General features: G+C 36.3%; 1 protein-coding gene across 3 annotated transcripts in view; it reads left to right on the top strand.

The window, feature by feature from the left end:
• Positions 1-27,917, top strand: part of NRK (Nik related kinase) — a 155,240-nt gene that overhangs the window by 479 nt on the left and 126,844 nt on the right. For all 3 annotated transcript variants that reach the window (XM_027609680.2, XM_027609679.2, XM_027609681.2), the window contains exon 2: positions 7,890-7,955. In XM_027609680.2, the coding sequence (XP_027465481.1) occupies positions 7,890-7,955 (66 nt within the window). The remainder of the gene's footprint in view (positions 1-7,889; positions 7,956-27,917) is intronic.

Genomic DNA, 27,917 nt, shown 5'->3' with positions numbered 1-27,917 from the left:
AAAAGGCGAAGGGACGGGGGTGGGGGAGAGAGAAGAGGTGGCAGTGGGGTGGTGCGGGCCCTAAACTACGGGACATTTTCTAAATGTGGCCCGTTTTGTCTAGCGGTGCTCGGGTACCTGTTCTTGCGGGGCTCGAGGAGAGGCCAAAGAGCACGACGACGCGTGGCTTCCTGAGAGCACTCTTCCCTGTCACCCAGCCGCCCTGTCGTTTGCTTCTTTTGCCAAAGGAGATGCCCACTCCCGGAGTTACCTTTAGCTCTAGGGGACAGCGGGCTAGAAAATTAAAATGTTGGAGTCTCACTTCTCTCACTTTATAATGGCGCTTTCTAAAACCTTATTCTGCCAGGGCACTGTTCCCGATTTAGTATGGCAGGAGCAAAAGCACTCGACGCCGCTTGGGGAAGAAGTGGATTCTGCACACCCCAATTTAAAAAAGAAAATATTGCGCTCACTAACTAACCAGAATTAACTTTTTCTTATGGTTTTCGTTTGTGGATTCTCTTTTTTCTGAATGCCCAGCTTTCCTCCAGAATTGTAATTGATTGGTGAGCTATTATCACTGTCGTTATTAGTAGACTTATCATTTTAGCAGTGGCGTTTATTTCATTGGCATCTGGTTTCTGGCAGATACTGGATCCCACCCAGCTCCGTTCTTTAAGTTCCCTTTTTAGATTGGCATTTCACTCGCACCCTCTCTTGAATGCAAAGGGCCCCTGGACTCTGAAAGGGAATAAGCATGCACCGTGCTGGAATGATCGCCAGGCAACTATAGTTCAGGGCAGTGGCCTGCTTGCTTTGGGAAAAGCTAAATATTAACCTTGAGGTTATAGGACTATTCAAAGTCGCGGTGCTTTAATTTTACACATATTTGGCATTTAAAGACTGTGTTCTTGATGAAGGCAGACACCTGTCCTTATCAAAAATGGGGCATTCCCCAAGCCTCACCTATATAATTTTACACTAGAATGGTGTAGAGGAGGAAGTGATGCACGTGGGTAACATTTCAGCAAATTGTGCTCAGCCTTACAAAAAAGGAACTTCAATATTGACATGTTAAATTGCATATATTAGCATTGTTGTTATTGATACAGCTTTATAAAATAAATCTACAAACTTTTTAAAAGTTAAATATTTTTTCACCTTGCATATGTAAGATTTCTGGGATGTGAAGGCCTCAATTGGTGGTTTCCTTTCTGAGCAGAATTTTCATATTTCTACTAGGTTTACTCCCAGGTAAAAATGTAAAACTGATGAATAAAATGTTACCACCCATCTCCAACAGTCTCTATGTAGGGTGGGGGAAAGAAGAAAAAAAGCAAACTAGGGCAAATATGTGAAACCACAAATAAGCAAACTGAAATAACCATTTTTTTTCTAAAATTGACTAAAGAGAGGAATGGGAAAGACCTCATAGAAATGATAGAGCAGGGAATTCCAAACCCAAGGGGGAAAAAGTTTTATTGCCACAAAAAAATGGGGGGAAATGGCCCAGACTAACTGACCCGGTCATGGCCCTGGGACATAAGAACTTGGTGAGAGCTGAGGAGATAAGGGGAAAGGCTGCAATCTTTACACTGCAGTTCAGTGGGATATTAGTTTTCTGGGGTTTTGCAGGGGTGTGGAGGGGAGAAAGATGAGGTTGGTTTTTAATGTAGGAATAGGGAGAAAACAAAATTTCACAAAACTCTCATTAAGTCCTCAGCTTCGAACAATTTCTAAATTTATTATGCGGGATTTCATTGTGGAGGTCTTCACCATAGCAAATTATGCATATTTGAAAAAATTATGCCTAATTCTCCCCTCTCCCCAAACATCCAGGTCTAAACCCTAAGAAATCTAGCAGAAGTGTAGTACTCCCTTTAGAATTTCCTTACGGTCAAAATTTTAGAGATGCAAAAAGTTCATGTTGCTTTGGTCACTGAGATATATTTTAATGATTTGAGATTTCTTTGCATTTGACTAATTTCCTGAGTTTCTGAGGAAGTAAAAGAAAATGAAGAGGTCAAAAGACATCGAAGTTAGATCTTTGGAAGTTTGCATTTTGATGCAAAGTAGATGATAAAGCAAATAAATCTGCTTATGGTGGGATCTCTTATGATAATTATCTTCAATATAATTATTCTCATAATATATGAAGGTCAGAAAGTTGGCATCAATCAACACCAAATATACCAATTTGGCAAGAGCCAGATAATGAAGGTAGATTCAGACTTTGGTGTTTCACACTGAGCAAAAAATAATTTTGCAGATTTTAAAATAATTAAATATGGGTTTAGTTTAAGATTGATATATTATGTCCTTTGTGGGGCTGGCCAGCTAAATGACCACAAGGCAAGGACCCTTGAGAGTGGTCAGCCTTGGCTGTGCAAATTTGGATTTAAAGAAAGTGGCGGAAGGTTATTTGGTATTTTTGTTATTAGATAGATATTATTTTTAAACCTAAAATAGTAAGCAAGAGTGAAGGCTAGGGAAGCAAAAGAGGGGGGAGGGAATTGTTTAACCTTTTTTGCATAATTCCTTAAAGTTAGAGACATAAAATAAGAGAGCCAACATAGGAACCAGGAAATGACAGGCCAGCTATATTTAATTAAGAGGTCACTGTAATTATTTTCTGATTTACTATTGAATAAATACCTCCTACAGGTGACAAAACAAAACAAAAAATGTACAGATATTTGTGGTTTGTGCTTTCTTTTTGAAAATAGACTTGCAAAGCCTTATTTCTTTATGTATATCTGGGGGGGTGTGTTTGTGCACACGCATATATAGTATTATTTTCACCTTGCTTGCCAGCAATACCTGGGTGTGTGTGTGTGTCTCCCTCCCCCCCCATATATACACATATATATATTAGTGTATATATATACTAATATATATAAAATTAATATTATATATATATTAATTTTTCCCCTAGTATGCCTATGTTACTCAATCCTTGGGACTGGAAACTATTTCTTCATCTCCAAATCTGGCATTTCTTTCACTACGATAGTCCCCTTTGACTTCTGTGCCCAGTATGGTAATGACATTCCTCATGGCTGTGGCCTTGGTATTTGACACTGCCATGTGTAGTCCTAATCTATATTGGGGTCAGGATTAGACAGGCCTGGAGGACAGTAGTGGCAGAGGTGATCTGAAATAGCACATGATCCAAAAACTATATTTGAATTACATTAGGTTTATATTTAAATATAACTGTCAGCTCTCCCAGTCTTCCACCACCCAGACCAAGCCCGCTTTCCATACTCAGTCATAAGAACCTTCCCACTTTACCAAGTACCTTAGCCCCCTGTTTTGAAGCAGTTTTACCTTCTAGTCCACAAATATTGAAACTTTCAGCATGTCCTCCATTATGTATTTCAAGTGGTACTTCAATCTATTTTCTCAGTCTTTTTTTACCCAATTTCTAGAGCAGTGGGTTTTATATTAGTGACATGGTACTTCAACATGACATGGTACTTCAATCTATTTTCTCAGTCTTTTTTTACCCAATTTCTAGAGCAGTGGGTTTTATATTAGTGCACAAGAATAATGCACAAGAATCATTTGGGGGATCTTGGGACCCATCTTCAGAAATTCTGATTTCGTAATTCTATGGTAGGGACAAGGCATCTGTATTTTATTAAGATTATTTTATTCTTAATTAATCTCTAAACCTAACGTGGGGTTTGAATTTACAACCCCAAGATCAAGAGTTGCATGCTGCTCCAACTCAGCCAGCCAGCTGCCCCAAGTAATCTGTATTTTAAACAAGATTCCCCAGATGATTCTCAAGTAGGGAGAGTCTCTACAGTCCACAGTTTGAGAAAACACTGGTCTTTGAGGAAGAGATTTTTCCTTTCTATGGTTTCCACTTGAATTGTGAAGCCCATTCTTCTAACTATCTCTGAAACTCACTCTGGCACTTACTGTGTTATATATGTCATTTTTAGGTTTTTCTCTTCATAAACTTTTCATAAAATCTCTATTTCTAATATTTAAAACAAAAAAAGAAAAGCCTCTGCTATTCCTTCTAGGTGCTGTGCAATCTTTTCCCTTCCTTTAGCTGTCTGAATAATGGCTTATGTTCCCTGGTTCTCTTTCTTTATTGCCCTAAATCTAAAATGTATTGCTATCTATATTGACCATTTATCAGTTCCCTTTTGTTCTTAATTTCTGCTATATTTGGTTCTGTTGATAAGCCTCTGCTTTTGAGTCTCCTCCATGACCAGTAAACACTGCCTTCTAGTGGTTCTTTTTCTTCCTGTTACCCCCCACCCCTATCCTTAATAAAATTGTCCATCAGGGTACTTATTCCTCCCCCGCTCCTTGAATTCAGAAGACAGAAACAACTCCTGAAAATTTTGGGTTTCAGGGAATAACCAGACTAAGACTTTTAAGTTGCAGGAGATATTTTAGATACCTAGAAAGTATAACTAAGTGTAAAGTGTTTGCCCAGCATTTTATGGTTCAAAAATGTTTTAAGACTTAGAATTTTCATAATTTCCTTTGAGAAAGGCTTTTATAAAGTAGGGTTTCTTGTTTACTGACCATTTTTAACTAAATAGAACACCAAAGCATATGAAACTGCCAAATAATCTTCAAATTATTGTAGCAGGCATAGTTATAAAGACCTTTCCTCTGCTGGTTTTCTTATCTCAGAGTGGCAGGGCAGAGAAGAGGACCAAGTAATTATGGAGACCCCTCTGATGTGGACTTTTTAATTTCACAGATACCAAGAAAAAAAAAGATTCTTTTTCAATGTTTCCTTCATTGGGATCCCAGAATAAACTTTCTCTATCATTCAGTGGAAAGTCTGATATAAGAAATTGAGTAATAGTACCCTACTAATAACTAGCACAGTTCCTCTCCCCTTGTTTCCCAGTCTGAAAATCATTTAGTCTTGAAAGATACTAGTGTGGAGATGGGGAACAAAAATATTACATAAAACTAAGGAAAAAAGTACTCTTAGTAAAGATGAATACTAAATTGAGCTGCCTCTAAGAACAGAAGAAATTTTTTTATAACATTCTTTTTTTAAATGTGAGCATGAGGAGAATTACGATGTTTTGGTCATTTGTGACCAAGAAAACATTTCCAAACAACAAACAATGAATACAGATAAAATAAGGCCTCCAAGAATTCCACAGGTATTTCATTATCCCTGTCCATTTCTTTGGTGTTTTTTTGTTCTAGTAATTAAATACCTGAGTTCAAATTATGAGTAAAGTATTATACTTTTGAAGGCTAGAAAAAGGCTTAAAGACATTTAGGACTTTTGTGCTCAGAGATTCAGAAATATAGTTGTTCATATAATATAGTAATTCTCTAATATGAGGTATTTTATTCAGCTAAAATGTAGCCTTCACTATAACAAAGAATGGATTACCGATAGGAATCAGCTAATACATTTGATTCTTTTGACACGTGGCCAGAGGTTGTTCCTCCAGAATTAATAATGTCTAATATAAATCCCTTAATAATATCCTTCAAAGAAATATGCTAAAGTGATAAAGTCTTTAAGCCAAACCTTAGCAACTCCTTTGTTGGTTAACTTTTCTCCCATAAATTTTTCAATGAGTTACAATAACAATGATATGCTTAATATCAAGACCACTGTAACAATTTATTTTTATTTTTCTTAAATTCTCAAAATTATCAGTTTAAATAACTTATATTTTCATTAGGAGTATGTTCCCTGAACTATTTGGTTATAATAATAGAGTGCATATTGTGACGTTGATTTTGATGATGACTTTAAGAAAGTAGGCTGCTGTTTCTCTAACAGTGTTCATATCAAATCCAATTGGGATTTTAGGACATTAGAATCTGATTTTTTTCCTATAGAATTTTAAAGCCAGAAAATAGCCTAACAGAAAACCTTCATTTTATATGTGTGAAAACTAAGTCCCAGAAAGAGTAAATAACTTCTCCAGAGTCATATAGTTAATTAATAGTAGAGCTGGGGCTAAACCTCCAGTCTCCTGACTCTGTCCAGTTGAATACTTATTGACTGAAGTAATCCCAGAGCTGTGTCATTTTCCTATGACAGTTTTGTTAGATTATACATATGCCGTCACAGTTTTAAGAAATCCATTATTTCATTCATATACATTGCATACCCTCAATAGTTTTTCTGTTTAGCTCACATTTGTCACAATGATAAAAATGTTTTCAAACAAGGTTAAACGAAGTTTGTGTTTATAGAATGTGCCTTCTATATAAGGCATGTGAATCTCTAAGGATTTGCCAATGATCCTACCACTTTGTGTATAAACTGGCATCTACTTGTACCTCATTTTGGTTTTGCTAATATAGCAAAATAAGCTGCTAAACTAAAAGTTTAAGTAGTGATAAAATTCAAGAAACCATGTTTTGTGGTGAATAAGAAAGGGATATCCATAGTAAAGGTATAGAGGCAATGTTTAAGAATGCATATGGAAATCTTAGGAATCTGTCCATAAACATGTTTATTTGTCTCCTATGACGCCACTTTCAGGGTTAAGATACAGAAAATGTCATCAGGGAATTTGTGCCATGAAAAGGTATTCAGCTGATGCAAAAATTAACTTGAAAATAAACAAACCCCCCAGCTGTCTAGTTAAAAAAAAAAAAAACTGCTGTGTTTTAATGCCAAGCTCTTGCTTTGTTATTCATATATATTTTTTTAATTTTTAAAGAAAATCTGATTTTATTGACTTATCGTGGTTCAAGACACTGTGCGTATTCTTTTGGGGGGGGCACTAAAGATTTATTTATTTATTTGTTTGTTTGTTTATTGAAGTATAATTAACATACAGTGTTATGTTAGTTCCAGGTGTACAATATAGTGATTCAACAATTCTATATATCACTGAGTGCTCATCACGATAAGTGTACTCTTTTTTTTAAAGATTTTATTTATTCATTCATGAGAGACAGAGGGATAGAGAGAGAGAGAGAGAGAGAAGCAGAGGGAGAAGCAGGCTCCCAAGGAGCAGGGAGCCCGATACGGGACTCGATCCCAGGACCCTGGGATCATGACCTGAGCCGAAGGCAGACGCTTAACCATCTGAGCCACCCAGGCCCCCAACGATAAGTGTACTCTTAATCCCCTTCACCTACTTTACTTATCCCCCCCCCGACACTGCCCTTCTGATAACCATCTGTTTGTTCTCTGTATTTAAGTCTGTTTTTTTGTTTGTCTCTTTTTTTCTTTTTGTTCATTTGTTTTGTTTCTTAAGTTCCATATATGAGTGATATTATATGGTATTTGTCTTTCTCTCTCTGACTTATTTCACTTAGCATGATACTCTCTGGGTCCATCCATGTTGCAAATGGTAAGATCTCATTCTTTTTCATGGCTGAGTAATATGCTCATTGTGTGTGTGTGTGTGTGTGTGTGTGTGTGTGTGTGTGTGTATTCACACACCACATCTTTTGTTATTCACATTTAGAGGTGATATTTTTTTCTCAAGAATTACTGTTATGTAAATAAACTGTCCAGACTTTGTATCCAATATCTCTACTCATCATTGCTGTAGGCTAAACTTTCTGCCTGTCTGGTTAGTACTCAAAAATAAATTTTAAAAGAATATGTCAATTCCAAGTAGATAAATTTATTTCTATTTCAATAATTTTTCTAATTGCATTATGAATATGCTTCAACTAGACATAATTGTATGCATTTTACAGGTTTGTAATAATTTGTTATACAACTGCTTAATGTTCATGTCATTGTTTCTTTTCCATAAATGACTATACTCTGTCCAGGAAAATTGTGACATGTTTATTCATTTGGTAAATGACACTTAGGTTCCTCCTGTGGAAATTCTAAAGAAGCAAGGCAGATTGGAGATACAATTATAGATAGTTGAATACTTGCCTACTTTTCCAAGAAGATTGACAATTTTTGTTCTACATTTTTGCAGGATCCAACTGGAATATTCTCACTGGATAAAACCATTGGCCTTGGTACTTATGGCAGGATCTATTTGGTAAGTGGAGTTAGATTATGTATTGGTTCTTCATTTTCTAATAACAATGATTGCAAGTGAAAACCCTACATTGCAGAAAAAATAATGACAAAAGCATTTCACTCTGAGAGATAAATCAAATTAAGATAGCTCAGTGATATCTGTGAGAAATTATTACAGAAGTAATGGATTGGAAATCTATGGTGAACCAACAGACCAAACATAAAATCTAAAAATTATTAGCAGAAAATTAATAAAATAATCAACAGAAAAGGGAATTAATTAAAATAAGATATACCTAAATAAAAATATCATTTGTTTTACGTTATACATCCATACCATTCAAATTACATTCAACCTTTAAATGAATATTACAAAAATGAACATTTCCACATTTTATATCATACTGTGTGTATGTGTGTGCACATGTGTGTGACAGAGTTAGCGAAATAATCTAACAAGAAAAACTCTGCATTTATTTAATGATTATTTATTACACACAAAGTATGTGCTGAGCACTGTCATAGTCTCTGGAGATGAAGTGATGACCAAAACAGATGATCTCTGTTCTTCCAGGGCTTATGGTCTAGAAATGTGTAAGTGATTAAATATGTGTATGTGTTTGGGAAGGACTGGGAGAGGCACATATACTACATATGTAAGCATACAAATAACTGTATATTTGCAGCTATAATATATTCCTTGTGTGGTTGTTGAGGACAATGTTGATGCATTCTAGGTAAAGCAGGGATACTGTTGAAGGCTGGCTTGGAGATGGGGTTACTTTAAAGGCCCTATCACCTTCATCACCTTCCCCCACTCTCTAGTATGGGGATTAGACATTTTCTCAGTCTTTTATGAGGTTCTGTACAAATGCAGTGTTCCTTTTCCCCAAGCCTGTCCCTCAAAAACCAAATCACTCTCTCTAGGCTGATCTTTACTGTAGACTAACCACAGGTCCTCTACACTGGGTTGTATAGAGGTGTCCTGGTATAGGTCCAGTGGAAGGGGCTTCTCTGTAGTTTAGATAAGGTTGCCCTCTGCTTGCCAAGCCTTGTACCTTTAGGTTGCATCTGCCTAGAAGGGGCTTTAAAAAAAAGTCATGTACCTAAGTTGGGGTAGGGGAGATCTTTAAAATTTGCACAAAAGTACCTATAGCACCAAAGCTGAGTAGTAAATGTAGCATTGTGGAAGGTTCCTAAAAGCAGAAAGAACCCGTGAGTATAGGGAACAGAGAGAATGCCAATATTCATGACAATTTTTATTTTTTATTTTTATTTTCTTGGGGGGTACTATTTATTTTTTTATTTTATGTTAATGACCATACATTACATCATTAGTTTTTGATGTAGTGTTCCATGATTCATTGTTTGTGTATAACACCCAGTGCTCCATTCAGTACGTGCCCTCTTTAATACCCATCACCAGGCTAACCCATCCTTCCACCCCCCTCCCCTCCAGAACCCTCAGTTTGTTTCTCAGAGTCCATAGTCTCTCATGGTTCGTCTGCTCCTCCGATTACACCCCCGCTTCATTTTTCCTTTCCTGCTATCTTCTTTTTTTTTAAATATATAATGTATTATTTGTTTCAGAGGTACAGGTCTGTGATTCAACAGTCTTACACAATTCACAGCGCTCACCATAGCCATGACACTTTTTTAAAACCATTTTGATTTTACCTTTTAACAGAATCAATAAGCTATAGACAGTGATGTGATACAAATACAAATATGTTGTTTATGCTACCTCACATGCGTTTCAGGCTGAATGATTAGTTAACAATTGTGTGATGTAGGTGAATTTTGCCACCATATACCTAGATACATACACCTACATACATAGAAGTTCTTCTTCACTTCTTTATTATATTTACAATCTCTATGACTTCATACCCATTTTAAATCCTGAGGAGTGTGTGTGTGTGTGTGTGTTTAAGTGTGCGTGTGTGCTTCTGTATTTTTTATTTGAAGGAATACAGCTTGCTCCATCACCAGATTTTAGGAATAGAAACAGTCATATGAGGTAAAAAGCAAAGGTAAGGTTAGCTAACACAAAAAGATGGTTTTTCATCGTCAGTCATCAGAACTGTGGTGCCATAAAAAGAAGAAAAGTCAAGAGGGTAAAAGGTGAGTTGTGCATGGTAATTCCTTTTTTTAAAACTAGGGTTTATTGAGGTATAGTTTACATTTGATAAAATTTTCTCTTTTAAATATACAATTCTATGAGTTTGGACTAGTCATGTAGTCATTTAGTCATGTAACTATCACCAGAATCAAAATTTTTCCAACATACGTTTTAAAATACACAGTATACCTTCAATTAGTATTCTTCAAGTAATACTTCACTGTGTGCTGACCCAGCTTGTGTAGTATGGCTATATTTGTTATATATTTTACCTTTATGTGTGATATAAACCCACAATACTATTACTTTGTTCCCTATACTCGATACTATTGCTTTTTATTTAGTTAATTATCTTTTAGAGCAATTAAAAAGAAGACAAAATTATTTTTTATTCATTTGAATCCATTTCTGGAATTTTAGTTTCTTTGGGCAAATCCAAGTTTCTATACTTCTTAAGCCTGAAGAATTTTCTCTAATGTTACATATAGTGCAGGGCTTCTGGTAATGAATTCTCCGCCTCGGTTTGTGTAAAAATCCCTCACTTCTTCATTTTTGAAATATATTTACATTGGATATAGAATTTTATATTGATACTTTATATTTTCCTTTCAGCACTTTAAAAATACCACTCTTTTGTCTTCTAGCTTGCATGGTTTCTGAAGTCTACTGTCATTCGTATCTTTGCTCCTTTGTATTTTTCTTCTTACTGATTTTAAGACTTTTCTCTTTAACTTTGTTTTTTAGCCATTTAAAAACGAAATGTCTAGGGTTTTTGTTTTGTTGTGTGTGTGTGTGTGTGTGTGTGTGTGTGTGTGTGTGTCTTTGGTGGGCTATTTATCATCCTTGGGGTTCTCTGAACTTCTTGGATATGTAATTTGACATATTTTATTTTGGGTGGGAAATTCTTGACCTTTATCTCTTCAATTTTTTTTTTTGCTTTGTTCTCTTTCTTCTCCTTGTGGGAAACCGATTTTATATTTGTTACGCCCTTTGATATTAACTCACAGCTCTTGGATTCGCTATTCTGTTTCTTATGTGTGTGTGTATGTGTTCATATGTTTATTTGCTTTCATTCTCTTTCCTCTTTGAGTTTCACTTTGGAACCATTATTTCCTATCTTCAGTTTTACTGAGTCCTTTCTCAACTTTTTTGAGCCAACTGATGAGACTGTCAAAGGCATTTTTTAGCTCTTTTACTGTTTTTCATTTCTAGCATTTTCACTTGACTTTTATAGTTAACATCACTGCTGAAATCTCCACTTGTTCATGCATGTTTTCCATATGTTTCACTAAAACCTTTCACATATTATTTATAGTTGTGTTAAATTTCCTGTCTCATACTTTGAATATCCAAGTCATCTCTAAGGCTGGTTATATTGATTGCTTTGTCTCTTGAGAGTGAGCTTTTTTTTTTTTTTTGCTCGATTATTTGTTTCTCAAAATGTTTGTTTGAATGCCAGACATTGCTGGTAGAACAGTAGAGATTGAAGTAAATAGTATTTATGCCTTGAAATAGGCACTCTTCTTCTTCTAGGTCATCAATATGGGAGGTTGAGTTAATCTAATAAGATGAGCTATGTTTGGGTTATGTTGTTGCTATGGTTACCCTCAGTTCATCACCAGGTTCAAGTTCCTCTGTTACCATGTGCTTAGCATGGTGGTGGGGTTCTCCATTTTCCTGCTCTACCCTCAGCTTTGGACCTTCCCTGTGCATCGGTGCTTCAAAGAGATTCTTCATGCTCCTGTGCCTCCCTAATGGTATGGTGGTATTGCTTCTTATTAAGCGCTTGTTAGTCTGGGACAGGGAGGAGTTCTCTGTTTTCTTTTTTTTTTTCCTTTTTTTTTTTTTTATTTGAGTTCTCCGTTTTCTTGATTCAGCCTCAGCCTTAAGCAGATCCTGTGCCTCTGGGTCATGGAAGTGGGACTTTCTTAGTTATTCTTTCCCTCTTCTAGTGGTAGGATATTTCTTACCGGTCTGGGCCCAGGACTAATTTCTGCCCCTTCCCAGAAGTAGAGGAATTATTATTATTATTTTTTACATTTCCCCAGCTGCAGTAGGTCTTCCTCTATACCCTGCGGGGAACAGTTTGCTGCCTTTCCCTTAAAGCTCAGGGCTCTTATTCTTTAGGGAGAAAAGAATTGGACATGGTTTCATGCTTTTCCTACTGCAATGGCTTTTGCTCTCTACTAGGTCAGTACTGTAAATCCATGGAGAAAAGCCTGTGAGTGTGTATAAATTCCTCTTATATCTATGGCTCCCAAGGGTATTGTACTCTCAGGCTAGCCCATACCTGGCCTTTAGCAGTTCTTTAAAAATTTAGCTGAATTCTTCATACCACCTTCTATGATGACTTTGCCTTTCCCCTGCAGCCACAGGCAAGCCTGTGCTCATGTTCCATCTCTCCTTGCAGATGTTTATCTTTCTTCAGACATCAGGCTAGGTGGTTGCCTTGAGACCTCTCTCTGGGTTCAGTAAAAGTTATGATTTTGTAGATTATTCAGCTTTTTCTTGTTGCTAGGGTAGGGGTGGCACTCTTTCCAGCTTTCCACATTCTCATTGAGAGCCAGAAGTCCATGCTAATTCCTTTTAACTGAATCTTCATGAAGCACCTACCATATGCTAGGTCCTGTATACATTTGTAATTCCTAAGAATTTTTTTTGTATTATCATATACCTTTTATTTTATTATGTTATGTTAATCACCATACATTACATCGTTAGCTTTTGATGTAGTGTTCCATGATTCATTGTTTGTGTATAACATTTTATATGTACCCATTCAGATCCAGAGATAGAGAACACTTTCCACCATCAGATCTTCAAAGCAGAAAGCTCTGTGTTACAGAAGATAGATGATTACAGATGCTTTACTTACATTAGACATATTTTCCTTTGTCACTCATCGATGTGACCTCTTTTTCTCTACCTCAAATTAATTTCCTTATGTAAAAAGTCTTGGGATGGTGTTACTGTAAATCAATACCTCCTTCATGGAAAATAATCTTGAGTATATAGAAAATGCTTTTAAAATATTCATACTTTTTATGCCAGTAGTTCCACTTCTGGAAATCTATGATAAACACCGAAAATGTAGAAAAAGCATAAAGATTTATTTTAGCAGAAAAGTAACAGAAAAGGTTTTCCTTTGGAACCAGGCAGACTTGATTCAGTACTTACTTGGCCATTAATTGGCTATGACCTTAAGCAAGTCACTTAACCTTTGAGTATACATTTCCTTATTTATAAAATGGGACTAATAACACCTTATAAGATTTGATAAAATTTAAAAACAGTGTATTGCTGTTGCTATTATTTGTAAAAGACAAATTCAGCAAAATCCTAAATAGTATAAAATAAGATGAAGTAAATAACTACTCAGTCAATTTCATTGCTCTGAAAAGCCGTTTATGAAGATATCTAGCACCATAGAACTATCTTTAATATGTTAAGCAAAGTGTGCCATATTATTATATGTACACTCTGATTACAGCTATGTTTAAAAAACATGCATGTGAAAAATGGTAAATAGCTAGAATAGTGAGATAATGCATGTAATTTTCTATTTCATATTTTTTTCTATTCTATATTTCTAATGTTTGTAATGTTATATTATTTAGGTAAAAAACATACATATTTGTGTATATGTATTAAATATATACATGTGTATGTATGTATTAGACAGTAACAAATGCTGTATAAATACCCTGTACAACAAAATGGAAGCATGATACCATTCAAAATTAGTGTCAGAGTGAGTCATAGAGTCCTTTGCTTTTTCAGTGCTGCCAACCACATCCCCTGCTGGTGTTTGTTTTGGTTAAGGTCTCTCCAATGTCTTCCAGCTTGTTTCCAAGGCCTTGTTCTCTGGCAGGTTTCCAGCTGTCTGCTGAGGTCTGTGCACATTGAAATGAAGGCTGAGTTGCACGCTCCACATTGTAGCCCTTTTACTTTCCTGCTTTTTCTTCTAATTAGATGCCTATCTTTCTACACTCTCCCACCTCCTGCCAGTATAAACCTCACTTAAAATAGTGGGTTTTATTTTTCTTTCTCTTTTTCAGGAGAAAGTACTGTTCTTCCCTTTTCCCCCTAGTAGAGTCATAAAATGTAGTTTTCTCTTCACCTTTAGCTGCTAGTCTCATAGCTTATGAGTTGTCACTTGATGTAGAGGAATATTTAGAATTTTCCCATGTGAGACCATATTAGTAAAAAGAAGGTAGGTTAGAACTTGTTTTTTAAAGGTACTATTAGAAAAATAAACAATTTCCCAAAGAGCAATGTACACAGAGAGACCACAGTTATTTTATGAAATATTAAGAAGGAGACCAAGAACCTTTAGGGTAGCATAGTGGGTGGCAAACTGACTCTTCCACTAACTGGCACTATACATGTAACTTGACTTTTCTGGGCTAATTTCCTCAACTATAAAATAAATGTGTTAGACTAGATAATCTCAAGGGTTTCATCTGGCTTTTTGACAGTACACCTAGCATAGTGCCTAGAACTCAATAAAATGTAAACTATTCTCATTCTCACTGTTATCAGCATACTTTTAACTGTCTTATATCCCCTTCACCATCTTGAAAAATGGAAGTTGCTTATTGGCTGTTAGTTGAAGTAGTTCCTCATTTTACCAAATAAAATGATTGTCATTTTTTTTCTATTTTTTCCTCTACTGTTTGATAAAAAGACCTCATATTTTAGGTCAGTAATTACTATAATACCAATGAAAAGATAAAACTGGGTAGCAGGTGTATTGGGAAGGTAGGATATTTCATTATATGTTACTGTTAACTAACACCATTTTGTTAAGCAGAATACTAGTAGGGTAAGACAAATAAATGAATCTCCAAAATGAACCATTTTGCCTTGAGCTTCATGAAGTCTTTACTGTACCTTTAATCTCAATCATCTATTCCCATGTTGCCATTTGCAGGTGGTGAGGGCAGAAAAGGCAGTAGGAAAAGGTTTAAGGCAACCATTTCAAGCAAAGGAAAAATTTACCTGAAATAGGGTAAACCTCTATAATTGGGTCTAGAGGTTAATTGTCACATGTGCCTGGTACTTAACTGGAATGAAATTAATGCTGGCAGAAGGAAGGGACTGCCCCAAATATCTTATTGTTCTAAAACTTAAAAATATACCCTGGGTATAGGTAAACATTTATTCTTGAGAGATAGTAGAAGAGTCATCTGCCCCTTGGTAGTCAGCAGATTAAGTCAGATGCATGAAAGTGTGGCATTACAATCACAAGCAAATTCCTGAATTGCTTGCACTCTGGAACTACACTGTTGAATAAGGAAATTTCCTTTCAAAACACTGTCAAATGTATCGCTCTTAAATTTGGTTTTTTAAGTCACTGCTTGACACATTACTTTTACTTGGAAATCTCACCAGACAGGTCAAATTTAGGTTTATTAATTACATTTTCTGGATTTGAAGTTGGATCAGGGAATGGGAACAGAAAGGCAGGAAAGAAATGTCCTCAAAGTTGATGACATACAATTTTTATGATATTTTAAATTAAGTTTCAGAAAAATGGTGCTGACATTTGGGTTGCCTGGCCACTAGGCCTATTGGATAGGGGTTTGAGTATTTTTCCTTTTAGGCTGAAATTATACTGTTTATTTGCCTACCAAATGTCTAGCACTGTGAATGCTTTCTTTTTAGGTAGGAAAGTTTCCTCACATCCTTGCCATTTTGCAAATATAGCTCAATTAAGTCAGCCAACAAATATTGCTTGAGCACCGATAAAAGTGCATAACACTGTGCATTTTATTATATATTGCAAGCCTCAGAAGCAGGAGCTGAAGCTGAAGCTGACTTTAGGCTACAGGCTTACTAGGTTGTGGTTCCTTTCTAGTACAGTACCATAAGTCCAGAGCCCTCTCGTGGTTCTGCCTTTTTCTTGTGGCATTGCCTCCTAATGATAATATGCTTCAAAAGTGGGGCTAGGCCTTTTTTTAACTAACCCTCCTGCTGTTCTACATAGGAAATATTAAATTTATCCCTTAAATAAAAACATTGCTTTGAATGTTTAAAATTTTCCATAATAAAAAAAATTAAATTCATCAAATGCCTGCTATGTTCCAAGCACTGTGTTAGTCACTAGGGGCTAGTTAGAATGATCAGAAAACATTTGGAAGGGGGCTTTTATTGATTTAGTTTTAGGAGACATAAGGAAGGAGGTTATTTACCCTATAATTGTGGCTTCTACATTTGAGGAGGGAGTGATATATAACAGGAAGGAAAGGGAGAGGTAGGGTGAGATTGGGCAAAAGGAGGGAGGAATTAGGGATGTCAGTTTTTTGGTTTTGTTTTGTTGTTCCCTGAGTGTAGAAAATATAATGAAGCTTCTAACTGAGACTCCAGGAAACAAATATTTTTTTTCAATAAGAGAACTGAGGTTGAATATTTGTAATGGGAGTGAAAAGAACTAATATAGGCTAAGTAAATTGAGACTCAGGGGACCAAATTAGTGGAAGGTACTGAGGTTTAAAGGCCTTGGGGCAAAAATGGAATATTTCTATCGTGACCATGACATCTCTCTGGCTGTGGAATATAACCTAGGCTCAGAGTTGTAGGCTTGTCTTTTTCTTTTTGTTTTATACCAAAATTTACTTCTGCCTCCTGATAAATCTTGAGGGAGGAAGAAGCAATAGCATCATAGGTCCAAAAGGTGAAAGTAAGAGTTATATGTGGCATTCGTGCTCTTAGGAGGCCACAGTTTTTTCACAACCATTCTAATCTGTTTAGTAAGTTCACAGATATACATGGGGAGAAATTCAAATTCTATATTTGGTGTGTTGTGATAATGCAAAAGTTATGATCTCATATCTTGATTTCTAATTAAGTTGATTTTATGAAGTTGTTCTAGGGGTAGAAAAGACAAATTCAAATGTGTGGAGACAAATGTGTATTTCTAAACAAAATCCAAGACAAGTAAACTATAGCATTGTGTCTTTGGTCAATTAGATAAGAGCGTTCCAATTATAAAAATTTTTATAAAATACAAGTATAAATCTCTGGGGGAAATAATACAGTTACTTAAAAACAGATATACAAAATTGCACAATTGATGCTTAGTTTATACACTTAAAGCTCTTTCTAATTTATGAGTTCTAGGAAAATTTATGTGGACAAGCTTTATAAATCATTTTATCGTTTAAGACTTATTTATTTATTTCAGAGAGAGAGAGAGAGAGAGAGAGAGCGTATGAGCAGGAGGGGCAGAAGAAGAGGGAGATAGAATCTTTTTTTAATTTTTTATTGTTATGTTAATCACCCTATATTACATCATTAGTTTTTGATGTAGTGTTCCAAGATTCATTTTTTGTGCATAACACCCAGTGCTCCACGCAGAACGTGCCCTCTTTACTACCCATCACCAGGCTAACCCATCCCCCCACCCCGAGGGAGATAGAATCTTAAGCAAATTCCACGCTGAGTGCAGAGCCCCACACAGGGCTCAGTCTCATGACCTTGAGATAACGACCTGAGCCATGGAGCCCCACACAGGGCTCAATCTCACAACCCTGATATCATGATCTGAGCTGAAACCAAGAGTCAGGTGCTTAACCAGCTGCACCACTCAGACACCCTTTTATAAACCATTTTAAAGAGAGATGGAAGTGAGTGGGAACAGTGGTAGAAACATCAATGTACTCTGTGTCTAATACACTAAAAATTTAGTTTTGTTTTATTTTGCATATACATGTACATATATATTTATATATACTATATATGTAGAGGTATGCACATATATACATATATGTATATACAGACATATATACAAATACATGTATGTGCACAATATACTATATCTTTGTATGTATATATAAGTTATACTACATAGAATATATATTATATATATCAATATATGGATAAATAGATAGGACTGTGGTCAGATTCTCAGTAAATTCAGTAAAGGTGGTTGAAGAATGAAGAGTTCTTGCTTTTCTTGATCCACTATTATCTGATCACTAAAAAATAGGTTACCACTACGTTTTATGAAACAGACACTTTAGAAAATAGCATTTGGGCAGTTCTAACTCTTGAAATAAGAAAGAGTCCTAACTTTGTTTTAAGATTTCCAATATCCTACCATATTTGTGTATCTGTGTCTAAGGTAGTTTTGTGAGTGATGCTAAAATTGCATTTAGAAATGAATGTGCCATGGTAGCTCTCTGGAGGTGTCAAAGAAAAAGTGGAAGCTCTTACATTTTTATGTTGCTTGGACTATACTGAAGGCAGGTTCTTACAAAGAGGTCTATGAGTAAAATTGTGCTAAAATATCAAAGAATATCAGAATGTATAAGCAGTTTTTTAACCTGCAGTCTTATTTTTTCCCTGCTCAGCTACACCCAGGTTATAACAAATTCCTCTTCCACCAGAGTATAGAGAAAGAGAGGAAAAATTAGGTATAAATTGTGTGTCATTTCAGTTGGAGAAAGAATGATATAGAGGTAGTTTATGTGTAATTTGTGTTGGAAAAATAGGAAAGCTCCTTTTAGGTATGTCATTTATAGGCAGAGTCCCTTTATGAATAGGGAAAGGAGGTTGGATTATTCAGGGTCCCCTGAGGGAAAAGAAGATTGATTATATTCTAAGCACTGCCAGTAACATTTTGTATAAATCATTAACTCTGAAGAGAAACAAAACAAAACAAAACAAAAACACCACCATAATCAAAAAGGACAAGTTTAAGAGTTCGCACAGAAGGATAGCTTTTTTTAGATCTGAGAAAAAAATAAAATTAAATAAAATTAGTCAGTATACAAGTTGGATGAGGAAGGAAAAAGATGGAGAATGAAATTTTAGTCACTTTAGAGAGAGTGAGCTTAATGTCCTAAAAGTGGATAACATTTATTGAATGCTTACATTATTCTTAGTGTTTAATTTGCATTCTATCATTTATATTTCCTAAGAGGGTTATGACATGGGCACCATTGTTATCATCGTCCTCCCATCTCATAAGTGAGGAAACTGAGGATCCAAGAACTTGAGTTACTAAACAAGTTCACAAAGCAAGTAAGTTGCAAAGTCAGGAGTAAAACCAAAATTTGCCTGGCTCTTAGGTTTGTGCTCTTTACTATATTATATTCAGCTCAGCATATACAAGCCAGAGTCAAAAAGCATTTAACTAGATCAGCCAGTTGAAAAAAAAATATCTGCCCAAGTGTAAGAGTATATAGGAACCTGGTGAACTGAGGTCAGGTATGAAGATTGTTCATGATGTGTCCCTCAGCATATTTGTTTCCTTCATGACAAGCACTAAGACACACTCAAGTCCGAGGAACTTTTTCTAGGATTTAGAATTTCAAAAGTGGACAGGAACAAATCAGATGGCCTTTGAAGGACACTTGAAGCTCATGACTAAATTCCTACTCAGACGCTTGAAAGCCCTAGGAAAGCAGAGATTGCTTGCTGTCACTTCTTTATTCTTTTCTAGTGAGCAGGGGTCTGTCTCCAGGGCCAGAGGCTTTATGCCTCAATTACTGCTCTTAATGGGAGCCCCAGAGTAGAGAGAGACAACAAAGGATAATTGAAAGTTAGTGCCTCTCAAAGATAAAACAGAACTTTAGCATCTCCTTTGTGTCTGTGTTTGGTGATTGGTGTCTGATTGGTAGGGATATTAAAAATTAACAAATTTTAAAAGTTTGGGTATTTTCTAACAGATGCATTTCTAGGAACATGGGTGAAAATTAGATAGATAGATATAATTTAGGGTAAGAACATGGGTGAAAATTGTTTATAAATTATATTTATTGTTTTTTTTCTTTTTTAAGATTTTATTTATTTGAGAGAGAGAGAATGAGAGACAGAGCACAAGAGGGAAGAGGGTCAGAGGGAGAAGCAGACTCCCCGCTGAGCAGAGAGCCTGACATGGGACTCGATCCCGGGACTCCAGGATCATGACCTGAGCCGAAGGCAGTTGCTTAACCAACTGAGCCACCCAGGCGCCCCTATAAATTATATTATTTATTATATATATACTTTATAAATTATATAATAATTTATATATATAATTTAGGGTACCCTTGTATGTTCCCTGCCTAACAGTAGAATTTTTCCCAGAGTCTATGCTGGAATAAATTACATGTAGGGGCTAAGTGGCTATAGCTTGAAAGGTTAGAGGCTGGCAGAAGAGAATTGAGCAGGTAGCTGGAGGCAGATTTAGCATTGCGGTGAGGAAATGTATATACCAGGTGTGCTGCTTAAGTAAAATTCTCCGTACATCATCCCATCAAATGGGCATACAGGTTTCAACAGAACTTACATCTTGAGGCTTTCCTGTGGTTAACCTCTACAAGAATTTTGCAAGCTGCCAAGTTCCTCCCACTTTGTCACAAAATAAAGTGTTGGAATGATAGTAGAAAACCAGCTACAAGTCTTGGAGTGAATGCTTAAGAATGTATTAGTCTTTAAAACTAGTTTGCAAATTTCTTCAGCAACAGACAGGAACTTTTTAATTTTGGCTATACCTCCAGAGCACCTAGTAAAGTGCCTTGCACATCGTAGGCACAAGGGCATAAGGGATATATGACAAGCAAAATTTGCAATGTAGATGTAGTATGTTTTCTATTGCCTACACTCATTTTTTCCATTTATTATCAGTGTTGTCATTGTACAAGTAGGTATTATGAAAAAATTAGATGTCTCCAGAAAATCTATCTTAATCACCTATGTAATCCCTTTGAAACTAGCAGAATACATATGGGTGCTTGGCACAATTTCTTGTGGGATGTGTACAAAAGTGACCCCCTCCCAAATGACATATTTTAACAGGCGCTCTCTGCAAATGTGCCTTGATGGAAAGAATTGACTAATGACACCCTGCTAAGCCAATGCTGGAGACAGGTTGGCCTTTCAAAATTATACCACCTAAGTAACTTTCTACCCTGACTAAAAAAAAAAAAAAGGTGTCACTGTGTAGAGATAAATATTTCCAAAGGATGGAAATATTAGCCTTACTTTTTTTTTATTACTTTCTGCTGAATGAGTCATTTAGGAAGTTTGAAAGAGTATATTTTTTCTCAGGGTACTGTAGTTTGCTGTAGTGTTGTTGGCATGGCCAAGTATAAGGATGGTTTCAAGAGAGCCTCATACCTTCAGGAAGATGTCTAAAACATGTGCAAATATTTCCTGACTTGGAAGACTGGCAGCCGTTAGAAAGAAAAACACATAAATAAGAGCCTACAAATGTCCTTACTTCTCTTAGCCTTCTACCCACGCTTGCCAATTGCTGTAATGGGTTTTTTAACTACCTTAAATTTTAGTAAGTTTCACAAAAAAAATTAAATACCTCTAAATGTTAAACTCTAAAAGTTTTAGTAATGTGGATTTTGCACACACACACACATACACATAAATACATACATACATATATACACATACACACTGACCAACTCTCCTTGGTTTGTTGGGTACTTTTCTAGTCCTGTGTCCTAGGGAACTTCCATCAGTCTAGGACATCATACATACATCCTTGATTTATGTTTTATAACACTTGAGCAACATATTGTAATGAGTAAGGGTTGTATCCTCCCCTCAACTGCACTAAGGATGAAACTAACAGATGTGACGAGAAAGGTGCAAACTAATTTAAGAAAAGTGGAAAACAGATACAGATATATTTGTAGGGAGCATAGTCTATGTTCCCTCCAATCAGGACAATGTGAAAATTGGTTTGATTAATTTCTTCACCACCACCACCACCACCACCCCCTCCAAAAATATACAGACAGAATTAATTGGTTATTTGACAGAAATTACCAAAATGTTTTTTGGCATCTAGTACAAATAGCCTTACTAAAATGGAAAATGGGTGTTCTACATTGCTTCAAAAATGCTTTCTAGAAGAGACTTCTCAGACAGATTTTAATGCTTGGACTTCAAGAGAGGGAGATTAGAGAAGCACAACTAACTGTCAACCTACCTCCCTGAGGCCCTTCAGATAGGATGCTCTGGTATGGGGCCAGAACTTTCTAAATTAACCTCCCCCGACCCCCTCAACCTTTTTGGATCTGGCAGTGGTATAAGTGATAAGTGAGTTGGTTTGGAAGAGGATTTACAGAAACCAACTGGAATATGGCCAGTTGATTTATTCATTATTCAATAAATTCACAAATTTATTATTAATGTGTTTAAAGAAATAAATAGCAAAGTAACTATTTTTTATGGTTCTATTGAAGCTAAGTTGTGAAACCTTCCTTGCACTCTACAGATCAGAAGAATTTGTATTTTTTTAAATAGGCAAAAGATCTGCCTCTCTACAGCAGCTGGTATATATAATTATGTGCTCTCAACTCCTTTACAAATACTTATTTCTTTTGAGTTCTGTTGGTGCTGTGAATTACCTTTCCATTTACCCAAATTTTATATATCATTATGCACTTGGTAGAGAATTACAATGCAGTTAAGGTAGCAGAGATTCAGTGCCTGAGAATGTATCTCAGGTTTATATAGAAGCAAAAGCTGTTTGAGTCTTTAAGGATGCAGTTTACCCTCCTTTTGCATTAAAACCTGCAGAATGAGATGTGGACCCAAGCAACTTCACTTGGCCCAATCAAACTCATTTTAGAAAGGCTATGAGGGCAGGAGCTAGATAATCTATAATGCTTTTTTTAATTTTCCCTGTAGTAGTACTGTGCTGAATCAAATTTTGTTGCTCAATTGTACATTTTGTAGTTTTCTTTATTTGAATCTTATATTCCAGGGTCCTTTATAATCAGGTAGAGGGATGGGGGAAATGGAGAGAAGAATGGTAGGGAAATAGAAAGACTTTAGAACTAGGGTTGCCAGATTAGACAAATAAAAATACAGGATGCCCAGTTAAATCTGAATTTTGATAAAGAACACATTTTTGTGTGTCTTTGTGTATCCCAAAGTGTATACTTACAGTAAAAAATTACTTGTTTATTTGAAATTCAAATTGAACTGGACTTGTCCTGTACTTTATTTGCCAAACTTATCTAGAACCAACTTTGTCTGAGTCACAGATCTGCCACCTGCCAACTCTGTGTTAAGAAATAAGAGGAAGATTATTCCTCTTATCTGATGTGATATGGCAGAGAATGCCAGTTCATCCTATCTAGGAAGATGCCAAAGAGTGGGGAGGAGGTGATCTTCTGGGCCTAAAACAGTGACCACTCCTCCCTGCCTCTAGCAAATATTTGGTATTACTTTCAAAGTTCTATAGCAAAACTGCTTTGCTGGTACTTGTAGGGGCCACTGAGTTCAAGTGACTAATTCTTTCCTTACTGAGGGGCTGAGTAGGGGAAAGAAGGAGAGTTTTCTCTTTGACAGGCCAAGAAGAGCATTTTGCCTGCTCAGTCCTCTGGGCTGGAGAAGAGAATCAAGATCACTTTTTTTTCCCCTCCCTCCAAAAGTGGAAGGGCTCTGGGCTTGCTGATTGATTAGTCATTCTCCAGTTTTATCATGCCTAATATCGTTCCAAGAACCTAGTGTGATTGCAATCAATAGCAATCAATGATTTTGTTTTGTTTTGTTTTTGGTGAAAGACCTTATGTTCTTCCATTTCACAGGCCAGGCTATCACTGGCCAGAATCTACAGACTGTTCATAGAAAGACCATTTGTTATTTAGAGCCCTGTTTCATGTGGTCCATTTCCTTTGTGAATTGTGAGTTAAATCATTCATTTGGCCTGTGGTATTGGGAGGCTTACCTTAAGGAAGGATACATGGGGCATGACTGATCTACAGTGCAAAGTAGAGGCAGACTGCCACCAGAACTATTTAAATCCGGCCATCATATCAGGCTGCTCCTAATTCCCTCAGGATAGCTCAGAGAATATACTACCTATTCCTTCCCTTTTGTAAATAATGTTTCTTCAAGGACAGCCGATAATCTGTAAAGGAATAATGCTTCTGTAGATTTTGTGAAGATCCTCCAAAAGGCAGCAATATACTTAATGTCTCCAGCTGATGTGACATTGGTAGTTATGCCCTCTCTGGATTTGCCAAGAGTCCAAGTAGAGAGGGAAACAGGGCCTGAAACAATGCCATTTTTTTCCAGCTTTCCCAGGGACTCTATTTGCTGGAACTTCTACCATCATCAACTTTTTCTAGAGCTTCAGGAAAAAATAGTTTCTAAATAAGAAGTGGAGAAAGCCATGTACTATAATGTAGAGATACAAAATAAGTTAGTCTTCAATTCTAGCCAGTAATAATTCAAGTTAACATTAAGAGTTTACTATATACCAGACACTATTCTATATACTTTATAGGCATTAACTCCTTTGACCCTCATAGAAATCTCATAAGGTATAAATGTTATTTTCATTTTGTATATGAAAATGAGGCATAGAGAAATTAAATAACTTGTCTAAATTCATGCAGTAAGTGGATAAGCCAGGTTTGAAACCAGATCTCTCTGGCCCACAAAGCCCTCACCTTTATGCTTTATAAAACTACAAGAGGAGGAGCACCTGGGTGGCTCAATCGTTACGCAAGCAACTGCCATCAGCTCAGGTCATGATCCCAGGGTCCTGGGATTGAGCCCCACATCGGGCTCCCTGCTTTGTGGGAAGCATGCTTCTCCCTCTCCCACTCCCCCTGCTTGTGTTCACTCTCTTGCTCTCTCTCTCTCTGTGTCAAATAAATAAATAAACCTTTAAAAAAAAAACTACAAGAGGATTGCTAAATACAATTTCTACATGATATCGTTGGATCCATGAGAACCTGGAAGGTGGATCCACCAGGCCCCCAGGGAGTGTTTATGATGAAGCTCCCAGTGTATACAACACTCCCAGTTTCAGTAGCATTATTGTTTTCCTCTAGTCAATCTTGGAGAGCCTTTCTGATGAAGACAGAATTAGAGAATTATTTCAGTCAAATGACAAAGCCAAATTACATGGTACATTTTACGGGGAACATTAGAAGCTACATAAGAAATTAATTAGCCATTCACGAAGTGCCTGTTCTGAATAGTAAATATTTAAGAAGGATTCAATTTAATTTTCTCACTGAGAGGTTTTTATTTTTAAGAATAAATTTTGTGTAAAAGCTTTTAACAGCAAAGTGTCTGATGCATAATATAGGTTTTAGAACCAACCAGAACAGAAATAAATTAGACATGCTATTAATATTGTGCTATACAATTTCAAGGGGGAAAGCTCTTCCCTCAGGAAACTAGACAGGAGACATATTATTTAAAAGACTAACTCCTTTAATGAGGGCCCTGGCCAGGAAGATACTAGTTCAGGTTCATGGAGTAGATTCTAAGTAGTCAGCTAAAAATTCATATAGGAACTTACTTTGACACAAGTTTAAAATATGCAGCTTCCATCCTTGTATAATCAAGTCTGCCTAGTTTCCTGCCATGCCACACTGGGAGTATGCATTTTGGTGTCACACAGATGTGAATTTAACTCCATGATGTGAATGACCAGGAGGTGGGTCACTTAAAATTTCTAAGCCTCAGTTTCACAAAAATAATGAGGACAATAAAACCCATTATACAGTGTAGCTGTTATTATCCCCATGAGAGAACATGCAAAAAGCCTGTCATCAATACTGAAAACATTATAAAAAATGTTATTACCACTGAGAGTGGGGGAATTGGTGGAGGAATGTCTTCCTTTAATATAAAGTTTATTTTAATATTCACTACTCAAAAAGCTGAGGCAAATGAGGAAGAATTAAACTCTACTGTAGGACAGATATGAAAAGACTACCTAGAGGTAGTATTATTTACAGATGACAAAACTCAAGCTCTGAGAGGGGAAGTGACTTGCTTAAGGACTATGGACTCTGAGAAACAAACTGAGGGTTCTAGAGGGCAGGGGGGGATGGGTTAGCCTGGTGATGGGTATTAAAGAGGGCACGTACTGAATGGAGCACTGGGTGTTATATGCAAACAATGAATCATGGAACACTACATCAAAAACTAATGATGTCATGTATGGTGATTAACATAACAGAATAAAAAAGAAGGTCAGATAACTAGAGGTGTAAAGCCTCACTTTGGTATCGAAGTACCATGTTCCTATCACTTGCTAACTCACACTCAATTGTTCAAGGCATCCCAGATATTAACTAATGCTCTAACTTCCAGGTGGTCATCCCCTAAGTATCCTACTTCTTCCTGGGGAACTGAAGATAAAATATTTAATTTTACCCTCTCCTACCAGATTGTGCATAATTAAAGTGGTGATAATTCAAATTTATAGTAATAAATATTGTCATATTATACTAATAAAACTGTGTTTATAAACCAGAAATGATTCAAATGTACCTCCAGACTCTTATGAGTGATAGCTATGAGTAAAGTATATTTTTAAATTTACACTAAATATCCTGTTGGAATAGCCAAATCATGGAAGAGCCCAAATGTCCATCGACTGATGAATGGAAAAGGAAGATGTAGTATATACAATGGACTATTACTTATCCATAAAAAAGAATGAAATCTTACCATTTGCAATGATGTGGATGGAACTAGAGGGTATTATGCTAAGTGAAATAAGTCAGTCAGAAAGACAAATACCGTATGATTTCACTCATATGTAGAATTTAAGAAACGAAACAGGTGAACATACGGGGAAAAAAAAGAGGCAAACCATAAAACAGACTTTTTTTTTAAAGATTTTATTTATTTATTTGACAGAGAGAGACAGCGAGAGAGGGAACACAAGCAGGGGGAGTGGGAGAGGGAGAAACAGGCTCCCCACTGAGCAGGGAGCCCGATGTGGGGCTTGATCCCAGGACCCTGAGATCAGCTCCTGAGCTGAAGGCAGCCGCTTAACGACTGAGCCACCCAAGCGCCCCCAATAAAACAGACTCTTAACTATAGGGAACAAACTGAGGGTTGCAGGAAGGGAGGTGGGGGGGAATGGGCTAAATTGGTGTTGGGCCTTAAGGAGAGCACTTGTGATGTGCACTGGGTATTATATGTAAGTGATGAATCACTAAATTCTACTCCTGAAACTAATATTACCCTGTATGTTAACTAATTAGCATTTAAATAAAAAACTTGAAACATAAAAAAGAAGCCTGTTGGTGTTCATCAAAACACAAGGAGAAAAATATTTCATAAATCAGTATTTAGTCACTCCAGCCTCTGAGAAATGAAAACTGTCTTCAACTCATATCAGCCCCCTTCACATCTCTTTCCCTTGACAAGCTCTTTTCTCTTTTATTATATCCCCCTTCATTTTTTTTTTTTAGATATTACCAATTCTAAGTTTGGTAAATGACCTTTTCTTCTGTGAGTCTCTGTTTTTAAAGAAACTTATTAGTTGACTTTCTAGAATCACTTTTTCTACCATGCTTATTTCCATGTGCTTTGTATTATTATGTGAAATGTTGAGTAACTTGTTCCAAGTATATTAGGTGGCAATGAACATTTGAAAGCACTGAATTCAAGTAAAGGCCTGGCCTGCCTCACCTTAAAAAGTTTTTCTGTGTTGTTCTTTACATGGCCCTTTAAGCAGGTCAAATAACCACTGATATTAGATATGCAGAGAGATGAGAGGCAGTGAGAGAGAATAAATGAAAGAATATATACTCATGGATGTTAATGTTGCATTCTTTCCAGAGAAATTCATAATTTGACATGAATTGAGAGACTGTGTTTAAGCAGCACTGTGAACAGAGGCAATATCAGGCCTGGACATCCTGCCTTCTGATGGAGCAGAATGCTGTTATTTCTGTATTTCCATGGTTCCCAAGCAGAAGCGCATATCAAAACCCTCTGGTGGAATAATTTGAAAAAAGCAAATGCTCAAGACACACTCTAAGAAATTCTGACTGGGAACCACTGCCTATCTGAAACTGAGATTCTAGGTGTATACTAGAAACCTCAGAGAGTGTTTGCTTTTTTATTTTTTTCGGAAGTGGA

This window comes from Zalophus californianus, chromosome X, assembly GCF_009762305.2.
Source record: "Zalophus californianus isolate mZalCal1 chromosome X, mZalCal1.pri.v2, whole genome shotgun sequence".
NCBI lineage: Eukaryota > Metazoa > Chordata > Mammalia > Carnivora > Otariidae > Zalophus > Zalophus californianus.
The sequence above is the reverse complement of the archived record's forward strand: the minus strand, read 5'-3'. Positions and strand labels throughout refer to the sequence as shown.